Source organism: Cardiocondyla obscurior, linkage group LG15, assembly GCF_019399895.1.
Source record: "Cardiocondyla obscurior isolate alpha-2009 linkage group LG15, Cobs3.1, whole genome shotgun sequence".
Classification (NCBI taxonomy): Eukaryota; Metazoa; Arthropoda; class Insecta; order Hymenoptera; family Formicidae; genus Cardiocondyla; species Cardiocondyla obscurior.
This window is the reverse complement of record NC_091878.1, coordinates 2,845,170-2,858,910: the sequence shown is the minus strand read 5'-3', so window position 1 is coordinate 2,858,910 and position 13,741 is coordinate 2,845,170. Positions and strand designations below refer to the sequence as shown.

At 37.8% G+C, this 13,741-nt stretch overlaps 1 protein-coding gene across 11 annotated transcripts in view; it reads left to right on the top strand.

Moving 5' to 3' along the window:
- Positions 1–13,741, top strand: part of LOC139108380 (dystrophin, isoforms A/C/F/G/H) — a 344,440-nt gene that overhangs the window by 74,636 nt on the left and 256,063 nt on the right. For all 11 annotated transcript variants that reach the window (XM_070666608.1, XM_070666601.1, XM_070666600.1 and 8 more), the window contains one exon: positions 10,993–11,098. In XM_070666608.1, the coding sequence (XP_070522709.1) occupies positions 10,993–11,098 (106 nt within the window). The remainder of the gene's footprint in view (positions 1–10,992; positions 11,099–13,741) is intronic.

Below are 13,741 nucleotides of genomic sequence, written 5' to 3'. Positions count from 1 at the left end.
CTTGTAATTGTCACATTGAATTTCGTTTCTCTCTCTCGCTCTTTCTCTCTCTCACTCTCTCACGTCTTCCCTTTTCTTCGTCTCGTCCCTCTTTAGTCTCATGAGCTTACTTAAGCTCGTTTCACTGTTACCATTACACGAGTCATTGTCATCACCTGCTACGAAACGGAATTCATCTGACAAAGCCTAATTACAAAATCCGGGATGCATGTTAGCACGAAATGTGCTTTTAGACGCTTGACAAATACTCCCATTTCAAATAATAAATTTTACTTGTAATATAATAATTAAAGTACTGAATAAAGTAATTAATTCGTGTACCTCTCTGAAAAGGTTAAAAATAATAAGAAGAGAAACCTCGCGCAATTTTGCATTACAACACAGTGTATATTATTTTACGAATGATTCTCTCGCTTGTGTTATCTGTGATATACCTCCCTATCGCGTTGTCATCGAAGCATATACGAATTTCTTCATCCTTCGAACGACGTCCTTCACACCCGGTGCAATAAACGCCCTCCCTATTATTTCCCCCCGTTTCCTCCGTCCGGCTTTGTTGCTGGCGTCTGATAACTCCGACGCACCATCTCATCGCGGTCCGGACCCAGAGGATTTCAGGGCTGCACTCCTTACACCGTGTCGCCGAGGACTCGCCGAGTAATAATGTCAGGAGTCGCGCGCGCCTGTAGTTATGAAGAACCTTCCACGATCTCGCAATTTCCCGGTTATGCCGGTATCCGGTGAATAGCCGTCCTCATTCCATAACGCGTGCGAGCTTACAGCTTGTATATACAGATATACGTGTCGCCTGGCGCGGTGACGTGCGGAGTGTCGCAGATTTTCCACGCGAAAATTGAAATTCACGGTCTCCTCATCGTTGCTATCTTTAGGCGAAATCGCGATCCGTCTTGACGCAGTTTCTCGGTCAGGCACCGTCGGAAACGTTATTCGACTGAATTCAGACGGCGAAATCGACGTAATACCGTTCGAAACCCTTCGTCTTTCTACTAATTTTGCAACTATTGTATAAACTCTTAAAATAAAATATATTTTGCCCGCGTGCCTTTTATATAATTTACATTTAGAGACTAATAATTATATATACCAAGTCTTTTCATTTCGTTGGCCATTTTAAGCTCGCCTCTTTTTAAACGATTTCTACTTTTTTTTTTTTTTTTGTAGTCTCGTCACGATGCGATTCAGTTCTTTATAACGTAGAAAGGAAGAAAGGTTTGCAGTTGCTTTTATGCCGTTCGTGCAGTCGTCGTGTACTTCAGTTAATGGCAAATGCGTTTGTGACGTACATCGTACATCTTCATACACGTCCGGGTTACTTCCGCGTTACACGCGTATCGCGAATTACTACGATCGTATATCTTTGCCAAAAGAGTAATATGTAGAAACAATAGTTTAATATCCTCTTGTTGTTTTGCTGCTTTTGCTGGCTTTAATTCAAACGTCGGTGTATAAAGATGGTATTATTTTATTTAAAATAACTGCGAGAGAATATTTAACTTTAAACCTATATATTATCTAATATATTATATTTTTAAAATTAATTATATAATGTTTAAATATTATAATTAATTATTTTATAATTTTTGAAATAGTTAAGAGGGCTTGTGCTCTTTATACCACGGTGAGGTATTTTGCGTGTGCGCAATACGCATGTTCTCTGTCGATCCCTGTTCTATCGGATTAGGTGTAATGGCAGCGACGGGTTGAAACACACGTTTTACACATTAAAAGTTTAATTCTAAAATTACGCCGTTTCTATATTTGCACGTTACAATTTTATTAAAGAAAACCTGTAACTGTCGTAATTATATTTTATTTCTGTGCAATTAAGTTAAAAATAAGAAAAAAAAAAATTATTGTGCCAAGCTAACATTTTTAAACTCGCAATCACTTATTGGATTTTACTTTTTGATAAACGAATTTCATTTTTAACAAAATTAATCGAATCGCGGTACGCGAATTTAGAACAATCTACTCTTTTTTTTTTTTTTTAAAGTATTATAATTAAAGAAAGAAAAAATGTTGACTCAATTATTCTTTGACACAGAACAGTAATTCATTTATTATGCATTACGTGTTGAATAACGATGAGAGAGAATATGTATGTATTTCTTGTAATCGAAACAGGTCCGATTTGCGTTTGCTTTAAATTTTGTACGGTTCGCAGCATTCGCTCAACAGCACCCTCCACTACACGAATTTTGCACCCTATGTCCGTATCCCACAGGATAAAGGATAGATATATACCGTTCCCTAGCTACCAAGGGTACCCATGAAGCAGCGTCAGATGCCGAATTCAGTTCGACTACGCGCTCTCGCCGAAGTACACGCGTATCGAAAATCAAGCTACGCGACGTCGTGATTGTTTATTAATCGTTGCTGACACGATTCTCGACTGATTGCACGTAAATGCAATTTTTTTTTCTCGGTTGTTTTTGTTTTTGTTAAGCTGTTGGCCGCGCTTTTTATATTCCGGGGCTGAAAAACGATTTTCAGTGTCAACGCAGCCCTCGACGCACGATGTGTTTGCGCACATGGTTATTTAGCCGGTGTGCAGAGGATGATAAATATTTGCCTTGTTAACGAATGGGAAGCTGATTATTCGAAAATTCGTAATTCCGTATTTGTAAATCCTCGAGAGATATCGTTGATACTCTTTGCCGGAATTATGCATTACGGTCATTTTGACTGAATTTAAGTGCCGCGAATGATAATTTTCTGCGACCGGCTGGTTGATTTGGGACTGACAATAGAATCAGAGTGCACTTCTGAGCAGATTACAATGTACTTTTGAATGTTTAATGGCAGAAATTGAAGGCTCCCTTACCTCCGAACCTTTTAAAATTTATATCTCTATCGTATTAAAATCCCCATGTAGTATCGAATTTATTTGCGAATTTTACCACGTTTACTCTTACACGCAACTTGCGGTTTAGGATGTAAATCTCATGAATAATCATGTATGCAACGTTTTAAAATCTAACCCTTTGCTGTTTCGCTCGCAGGGTTCTCTATTGTGCTTAATTGAATGCGCTTGTTATCGATATTAAAGACCTGTTATCGCGTATGGAAATCGATAATGCAATTTTGAAAGGGACGGAACGGTTCCAATGAAAATTAGGGATGCAGTTGGTGAAATACTGAACGAAACGAAAATCGATACAGCGTATCCAGCCTCGTCTCGCATTTTCTCTCTCTCTCTCTCTCTCTCCTTGTTGCGGCGAAAATACGGCATACGTCGTTCGAATATCGAATTGTGTAATGAGGAATTTTGTCGGCTTGAAAACATTCGATCGAACCACGCGGTCTATTCTAAACGCGCGTTTTACTGTGCGCGCAAAATAACTTTTTTTCTTTTTTATGTTTCTTTTTCTTTTAAATATTTTTGTCTTAAAAATGCTGCAGCATTGAATTCTTTACGCACTTATCGCTGCGTCGGATATTTCGGAGTTTTGACATTGCGGCTAGCCGTTGTATTTGCATTATGTACCACGTCAACGATTTGGGCCACGCAGGTCGATGCGAGCCGACAGTTTGACAGGTGACGGTTTGGCATTTTGTCCATTCTGATGTCTTCCCGTTTAACCGAAGGGAATACGTATTCCAGGAATATATCGTTATTACTTTAAAGCCCTTTCTGGTTTCCCGAGAAAGCGCCGAAGATTGATTGTTATCGTAATTAAATAATGACGTTATTAAATGTGAGAACATATTATGCATTGGACTTGCATATTTTATGCACGCAATATTCTGTAAAGGAAGAGGCCTCTCTTAGAAAATTTAATTTGCGAGGCATCGGCGCTTTTAACGTTATTAAAATCTGATATCTCGCGTCGATCGATATACCCTTCTCATAGAAGTTACGCGGAAAATGACGTAGTGCAGTTTCCGTTTTGTTTCTTTAAGCTGCTTGATATGTAGATGATTATGATAATGATATTGATGGATTGCACATGGACGGGGGAAAATTTATTTCGCGGCGCGCAAATACGAAAGTATACCGATACGGGTTTGTATAATGTGGGCTGAAGCAACGCGCGTGCGGTTATTGAAAACGAATATCTACGCGAGATTATTTAGATGGCCCTAAAAAACGCATTGTTTATTATGAAATCCGACGGATAAAAGCGTTGTTTTTTTAACATCGACTGGTTGCGATGGAAATTTTACAATTTCGAAAAACGTTCGTTTTTTAATCGTTATTGTTGCCGTTTAAGCTCGACGCGTTCGGTAAAACTACGCGGAAATAAATGTTCGATCGTGCTCGGCCGACGGAGCTCAGAGCGACCAAAAAATTTTATGTTGCGTAAATAATAGGCGTTTCATTTATCTGGACTACGTGCGAGCGCTTTTTGCGCTGGAGCCGCTTCAATTTAACGATCGACGACAAGCTAAAATACGAGAGCGGGTTTCTCGAGAGAGGGAACCGACGAAACTATCGCCGATGGACTTTGTTCGATCCGGCTAGACATACGAGCATAAAGTGTCCGGTAAAGGACGAAAAAAAAAGGAAGCTATCAAAAGCTCTGTGCGCGACGCAAAGTGTGAGAGAACCTGTGCGATGGATCGAAAGGAGTCTCAGCCCGGTACGTCGGCCACGTCGTCTATGTACACCGGCACCCTGCAGCTTCGCTTTAACGTAAGTGAATAAAAAGGACCAAGGCAGGTGGCTCTTTGAGTGTAACGGGAAGCTCCGCGCCGGTAACATTTGTGGGAAACATACTTTCAATACCTAAAATTGACCGCATTCCGACCGCGCTCACTACGGGATTTTCCTTCGTTTAGGCATTTCTTTTTGTACATTTTTAAAAAATTTTATATTAAAGTGCACTTTTACGTTGCACGTCGTATCGATTCCAGTTGGTAACTGTATCCCGATTGTTATCCTTAGTAACGAAATTACGTCTAAAAGACGTCGTTATCGGCCGAATAACGAGATGAGGGAGATATTATAAATTTTGTCACCGATATATTCTTTCGAAAAAAATTTTTGAAGCACTCGTATCATTCCATAACTTCATATCCTTTTACTTTGCTCACTATGTAATCGTATCGTTCGAGACACACTTGAGTTCTCTCTCATCGCTGTACGAAAATGAGACCCTCGTGCTTGGAGCGAAGGAACAATTTGCGATTTTTACAGAAATATTTTATAGTAAAACCGCCGACTACGAGGTAACATCACGGATAAACATGCGCAGGAAATGAAGGTGCAGCGAAATTTTTCGTTGGCCGCTCGTAAGTCAGCTCGACAAGATACCCTCTGTTGTGCAATCATTTCTCTCTTCCCGGCTTTTCCATTTTCTTTTTCCGTTAGCGTACTTTTATTTTCTTCAGAAAAGTAACGGTTTCTGCCGTGGTATCGTCCGATATCTTGTCCCTTCCTTGTTCGTCTTATATAACGTTACTCGATTTTTTTTTGCGTTTATTCAGATTTTTTTTTCTCAGTCGCGACTTTTTCGCTTTCCGCGGTGCACAGGTTTGACTTTTTCATATTTTTCAGAGTACATCGTGAAAAAGAAATAAATAATTTGCTTTAAATGTAATTTAAAATTATACCATGAATGTATCGCGTTGAAAAATCGATATATATTTAATTCGGTAAAATGTAGAACTTTAAATAACGCTGACAGAAATTTTTTTTTTTTTTTTTGTATCTTTTATGAACGTTGCATCAAATAACGTACGAATTGATCGTGTGAACTCCGTATCTCGCTACGATCGCTACGTTGCACTCTGGATAATGAACGACATTACCGAGTAAGATGCATCGCGTCGCTTATGAGAGAATATTTCATAGTTGGAAAAGTTATTCTACCAAGTACCATTGACGTTTCTAACTGGCCATATATCCTGAAGTCGAAAATTGAGATGCATATCTCATAAATGATGTAGTTATTTCTATTATTTTATAAGATTTTACTACTTATTTAATATTATTAATCGGGTTATCAACGTATAAATAAATATCTTTGATTGATTCTTAAAATTTGCGCGAACGGACTCTAGTTTTCCATTACAATTGAGGAGACAGATATAAATTATTTGTACCGCTAATACAAGCCTTATGTTACATTTATAAATTTTTTACATAAATTTTATTGCAAATTTGTCACCGCTAATACTCGCATAATTCTTATGCAGTATAAATAACGAACGCATTTTTGTCGACGTGTTTAGTCATTGTGAATGATTTAAAGATATTTATAGACGTTGTTGGAACGTCGGGGAATGCCAGACTTTACGTTGAATTTTCTACTTACTTCCCGGGAAATTGCTTCTCCACGGGACCGTTTCGACAGATTGGGCTAAATGAGACGTCAAAAGTTTTGTTCGCGTCCAGTTTTCTTCGACCAGACGTGTATTTGTGGTTTGATCGTGAACTGTGTTCACTCCCACGAGGAATATACTCCTTTTATCTATACGTGAAGGGTATATTTATGCGAGGCATTTTACGAGTCGATATTTCTCCGAGTTTCTAGCTGCAACAGTTACTGATTTTTCGATAATATTTTGTTATCTATTTGCAAAAGCAGAAATAGCGCTTACCATTATGCTAATAGTAACGCGATAAAGAAAAACGTTACAAATTTTATTAAACAGATATCCACGTTAAATTCAGCTGAAACTTTATGTTTTGTAATTTCGCGCAGGACCTTTATCGTGAAATGTATTCGTCTAATTGTTGAACCTCGCGATTCATATTATTCACGGGCTCTCCGGCAGATTATATCGGAGTCATTCCGCGAAGATTAAAACTTAATTGCCGGTATATGAAGTTTAACATGGCCGATGGGAGACGAAGGAAAGTGTCGTTAAGGAGAAATTAGCAGAGTTATCTCCCTTAATTCGATAGTTAATGTAACTATAAATTCATTGCAAATTTCGTAGAGTTTTAAAGACGAATTATTTTAGGTGCATTAAAGTACGTAAATGGTACCGGGATTTTTTAACGACTCTTGTAGTAAAATACATTCGAGCAAATACGTTCTATATTATAATCTATTTATATCAAAAACAATACCGTCTTGTTTAGCAGGCAGCTTTCATGTTGGTCTTCTATCAGAATTGCCACGAAATTGTACGTTAATATATGTAAATGAAGATCAACAGCTTACGCTATTAAGAAACAATAACGTAGCCTGGCACGTTATGCATCGCATACTAAGACGTACTGTTACACCGGGGTACGTCAGAATTTAGCCTAATTCGCTTGCTAATTTAACGAATGCAATTACGTTGCGCGATTTAAACATTTTTCGCGTCGCTTCGAGGAGAAAAGCGCGAGAACTTTTAAGGTTACTCCTAGCTTTATTCTTTCCAATGTAAACGATAACATTCACAATGGCTCGAATACTGGATATCCGATGAAATTCTCGCGGCTTCTGTTTCATCGAATTCAATCCTACGGGATTTCCATTGGTTACTACTGGGGAATGGAAATGTGTCAGGCCATTGGCTCCTGCTATTTGAATGGATTGGAGCGAAGCGTTCGGTTAACGTGTCCCATCTATGTTCCACGGTCACCCTTCGATCTGGCTCTTTCTTTTATTTCCTAACTGTAAGAACGATATCTGCGGCGAGCGCCAAGAAATCGATAGCAATAATTAACGAAGGTATACCCACGCCTTGGGCAAACAGAAAGCAAGTTTTATCGCATATAATATCAGCTTTCTTGCTTAAAGATTTATTTCGGCTGCTGTACTTGCGCGCAACATTGTTCAAGCGTCAAACAAACCTTATAATTTTGAACTTTGAGCGTTTTCAATACTTAAAGAAAATGTACGAGGAAAGTGCATATGCTCTATCTTCCTGTTATCGTGGCTAGAACTTTTCGGAAAGCGAGTGTATATATTCAGTCTTCCGTGCGGTTGGTGACACGGAAGTAACATGCGATCGATTATATCAGAGGGATGTAAATAACTCCACTTTACATAGGAAGCGGAAGTAAAAGTACTGCTAAGTGGATTAACGATTCTCTTTACTACGTTATAGAATATTAATTGAGTATTTGACTGTAGATAACGTTATCTCAATCGTAACGATGGCAATTATGCAACGTCTTATGTATATATTTTTTTCTATTTTTTTTTTTATTGAAAAGAAAATTCTCTTAAAATAAAATAATATATTAAAAAATTACAATTAGCAATATTCACCTTCGCTGAAAATTGGTATTTATTTGTACGTTGGATGGGGAAAGATTTGTATTTAATGCCAAAGTTAGGCGCGTGATTATAATATAAGTGGACAAAGTGAATTAGTTAGATTAACGAGTTAATCTCACAGTTTTCCGGGTACCGACTAATTTGCGAATTTCTCTCCTTACGCACACATACGTGCACAATGCGGTTATATTATATAATATATACGCGTGCGACGGATCCGAGAAGATCTCTAGGTTTTAGTGGAATTGGATGAGTCTACCAGAAATAAGATAAAACCTTCAGAAACTCTTATCCTACACTTGATACATTAATTGTCAATTACGGATGCGAAAGTTTTTTGATATTACGAACGAAAGAATTGGATTTATATAAATTGAAGTATGTGATAATATCTTTCGAAGTTCTTTGTTCGCCGAGATTTAATTTTTTTTTTTTTCTCTCTTTTTCTTGACGATATTGGAAAATATAATGAAGGTCGAATCTAATGAGTGTTTCGTGCTTGGCGAATATTGCGAAAATTAATTCTATCAGCAATCAAGCGCGAGAATCAGATTAAGACTTGGAGCACTTGTGCGAGGAAGACAGTCATTCAGTACCCTTTTATCCAGAGTAACGTGGATTAGCGAGACTTAACATAGTTATTGTTATCGTAATCTTCTTGCGGAAACGACAGCGTTTGTAAACATTTTCTCGTCGCGATATTATCAGTTTTATTAAGATACAAAAGAATGCTGAAGTTTATAGAATATTTTCGCGTCGAAACAAAGGACAAAAAAAAAGAGTTTTTTAACAAATACTTTGTTTAAAGCCGTCAATTAAAAAATTTTCTTTATACAATATATTGCAGAATTTTAGTTTTGCATGTTTTATGTTTTATTATAAAACTTATAGCTTAATAATTCTACTATAATACGATACACTTCAATATTTTTCTAATGATGAAACGTTTAATTTTAAGATGAGATCGCACGTTAATTAGCTCTGCATGTTGCTCATCTATACATTTATTCCGAAAGGTCGTGTAGCGGTTGCTACAACGAACCGCTCAGAGAATAGAGTTTGGTACGTCGAAAGCCTACACGCGATCGATAGGTTCGTGCGGCAAAAGGTAGCTACAGTAGCTTGGTAAAAACAGGTGATCGACCTGAATGTTTCGTGGAATATATTACGCAAAGACTAGAAGAAACCATGCGCGTGCTATTTTTTAAAAAACCCTAATTACAAACTATGAAAAAAAAAATCATGCGACTCACCAATCTGCATGAGCTTCAGCGGAGTTGTAGAACTCTGCCGGTGACTGTAACATAAAATAAAACATATTAATGTAGACATATTAGTTTTTCATTTAACGTAAAGGTAAAATTTTTTTTTATAAAGATTAAAAAAAAAAAATATATATTTACCTAAAAGTTGCTCCGCCGATGCAGGATGCCCATCCCGGGCCTGCTCCTCCTCTCAGATGGGACGTGTCGAGTCATCCTTCCGCGCACAAGTCACTCGCGAACACCCCGACCGTGATTTTACAATCGCGAAAATTATATTGATCACTTTCGCGCGTTTCTGTTCTTTCACTCGCGTTTAGAATAAAGCCACGCCAAAAAATTACGTCCGAATACTATACGGAACTCCCGGAACGACCGACGAACCGGCTGCGGTTCGTATAATTATTAATATCGGCGGTGACGACACTTTCGTTGACGACGGCGGATGCTGCTGCGTCGATCTGTAACAAAAAGAAATATAAAATTTAATTGTAGAGATGCTACAAGTCTTTAGAAAAGAATATGCACGCGCTTCTAAATGGTGTGTCAAATTAATAATTAAAAGTAAAATTTTTCTTACTTCTGGGGTTGCTCCGTTCATGCACGATGCCTTTCCGAGGCCTCCTCCTCCTCTCAGCACTAACTACTCCAACGGGGATGTCAGTCTGGTGCTTCTTCGACGAAAGTCTTTCTCTGGATTTTTATCTGAAATAAAAAAGTTATATTTTATTAGTAAAAATGACGAAAATTAAACGTGCTGCGTTACAAGTAAGTAACGCAGTTGCGCACGTTTCACGTTTTTTTCACGTATTTTTCAAAAGATCTTAGTTGCAAATAAAATCGAATATTAATTCCCCAACTTGACAGCCGATATTGACTCTCGCTTGGCGTGAAACAAGCAAAGCGAGAGAGAACTAATCAGCGTCGGTTTTAAGCGGTAACAATTAACAGCTAATTTACGCGTCACATCAATTTTTTAAGATAGAATATTGTTGTTCTTCAAGAGCGCGCGTTTCCGACTTTTGTTATCATACGGCAAAAAAAAAAAAAAAAGAAATAGAAAAAGAAGATAATACTTTTACAGATTTTTTTTTTACGTTAGCAGATACTTATAGAGTTTTTAGTTTACAGAAACATGCATGTGCACGCTTCGCAAATATACGCAAATTAATAACGTTCTATAATTAATCAACGCGCCGTAAAGCAGAAAATTAACTCGTTTTACATCAAGCAGGAATTACGGATGAAAAGCGTTCGGTTACGGTGAATATCTCTTAGAAGCTTTCGACCGACACGCTGGACTTTTGACCGAAGAATGTGCGTGTATTCAAACGATCCGACTTCCAGCCATTAGGTTGCAATTTGCAGCAGTTTCGACGCTGCCATCGATTATGGGCTATGCGCTGCGTCACCGTTGCATGCACCGAGCACTTGTTCGATACAAGTGCCACGGCTTCGCCTCGGTTGCTGTATCTTACCACGCGGGTTATTAACCGAACTACGATCTCGTAATAACGCCTACGTCGTTTTGATTTATATTGCAGAATGTCTTGCGGGAATTGGAGCAAAAGAAACCGCAGTTAGACGAGCTGGTTCACACGGCCGAGAACTTGCGCGCCGACACGAATCGACAACAGTTGCATGGCAAAGGTAAGTGCTTTATGATTGTGCATTTTTTATTAGGATTGCGTAACAGTCGCGACGACACGCGAAATTCGCATAATTAGTTCAACGACATTATAGTATACGATTTATTAGCAAAGATAATTTATGAAATATTTATAAATAAACACAGAGGTATTTTTTTTTTTTTAATTTGAAAGGAAATAATGTTAAAATTTCAATCGTTAGACGACAATTTTTTTGAAATGATGAAAATATTTCCGCGGAAATAGCTCGATAAATGCATTGTGATTTAATGGATTTAATAAATTTCTGTCATCATAATTGATACTGGAGAAGCAATCCTCTCTGCGTGGCACCTTCCGCAATCGGGCAAAGTTTAGAAGTTTAATTATCGGCTTTGATTGCTCATCCGAAGACTGCAATAAATTGCAGTACCTGCCGATCGACGTATGAATTTGGTCTGCAAATTGTTTTGGAATTAATTGTCGTACATCGATTTATCATCCAGCGCTGAACGTCGGAATTCGCGAAACGGTATTAACATGATTTTAACTGCAAACTTTTCATAATTCGTGATGTTATTTAATTATATATTAATCTTTTGATACGCAAAATTTCACCGACATTCAACAGTATATATTCTATGCATTTATATATTTTAACGTGAAATACACGATGAGATTTAACTCTACGCACGAAAGTCATTAAAATTACATTGATAATTTATAATATTCGTACATTTTGCACAAGTAAAATTAATTAAAAATTTTAATTGTGCCGCTATAAATTCTTAAATTCTGTGCGAACAAACATACAGTTTGAAGTCAAAGTAGTATGTTACTTCAAGAGCCGTGAATTATTTTCAATCTTTCGAAACGTTCTCGTTCTTTATTGAACATTGTTCGTTCTATATTAGCACTGCAGTGTTTGTCAGACTGCGGTTTACTCTAACTACTCTTTACTTAACTACACGATTTACATTCTGCATTCGTTTTACGAGGATGAAGAATTCGGGGATACATTTTAATACCCATTTGTCCTTTCGGTGTAAACGTTTTTATATGTGTAACGTCTATTAAGACGTATTAACGTAAAAAACATTTTTATAACATTTTTCGGAACATTAAAATTTTAATTTATTAATTTATTACTTTATATACGTAACTATTTACAAATTGCCGATTTCCGGAACCAGCAGTAACTCAACAGTATAATCTCCGACGCATACGTTTGCATATTTCATTCAGCGCTTAGCTCATAAATCTAGAATATCGTGCGGACATAATACATCTCGCCTACATAATGAGTTAACTGCCGCCGGGTCCAGAATATCGCTAACGGTTACCTATGGGTCTCGGCATAACCCGTGGCTCTTACAATTTGCTCGAATAAGCTCAGCGATTTACATTTACACCGGTAGCTCCAGAAATCGATCAGGTGCATTTAGTACTCGTTAATTCCCGGCACAAATATATCTCGCACGCGACCTGCAGCGTCCCATTAAATATTCTACAAAAGCTGGTTCGATTTTTCGTCGCGGGCGAATTTATTTAAAGACACGCGCGTTTCGGGAGCGCGACCGTAACTTTCGCTCGAGGAGATTTTCGAGGGTGGATCTCGATAGTTATACGAGCGTTCAAGCGGATATTTTCTACGAAAGACCGACTTATCGATTTTCTTTCAATCGGTTCCATACCAGCTGTCTGCCTCCCACACACATCGCTTCATTCTCTGGAAGCTATACCAGGGTAGATCCTACTAGCACGCATAGTTGTCACATCGATGCCTTCCTCCGTTGAATTCCGTATTCACTCCCGGCGTTCCTATGACTTTTCTGACGAACGAGTGGAGAGAACGAAATGGAAGAAAATGTCCCGAGATAAGCCTGCTGCCTGTTTCTATCTCCGCGGCTAAGACCCTGCCCGGCTTTACGGGCGAAGATACCTTTCTCGCCCGTTGCTTCCACGCGCACTGTCGCTTTATCAGTGTTGTGCGAAATTAAAATCGATCAATTAGTCCGGCGCTACGGCCGTTATTGCATTCTGCCCGTGACGTAGAGAAATTTCTCGTCCTTTTGAAATTGGAATACTTGCCAACTAAAATTCACGCTGTCGTGTGTACTATAATCAGTTAGTTGGCGCGGCTCTTTTTTTTTTTTTTTTTTTTTTTAAGATTTATTATCGTTAAATGTGATATATGTATATTATATGTACTTACATATTTATATAAAAAAAAATTGTGAATTTAATAAAAAGAAAAAAGAAATCTTATGCCATTTCTTTATCAAATATTTGGCACTGTTCAGTCAGCTCGGGAGATTTTCTTCAAAGATTTAGTGCAACAGGTTTATGCATACATTTAAATATTTACATAGAGGTCTTGCACTCGTATGAAAGTATCGAGGCAATTTTTTTTTTTTTTTTTTTAAGATATGTGCATTATATCGCAATTCACCCGCAAGGCAACGTATAATTGATAATAATATTAATATTTTAACGTCGCAAATGTTACGCGATGTCATTAAAATTAAAACGCATTGTATTTTAGAGATGCGGGTTGGATATCGTGAGCGTTGACGTATATAGATCGATAGTACAGTATTCGGATTGTTGTAGATGCGTATGCATTGGCCACAGCGATATGGCAATGCGTGAGATAGTCCTAGTT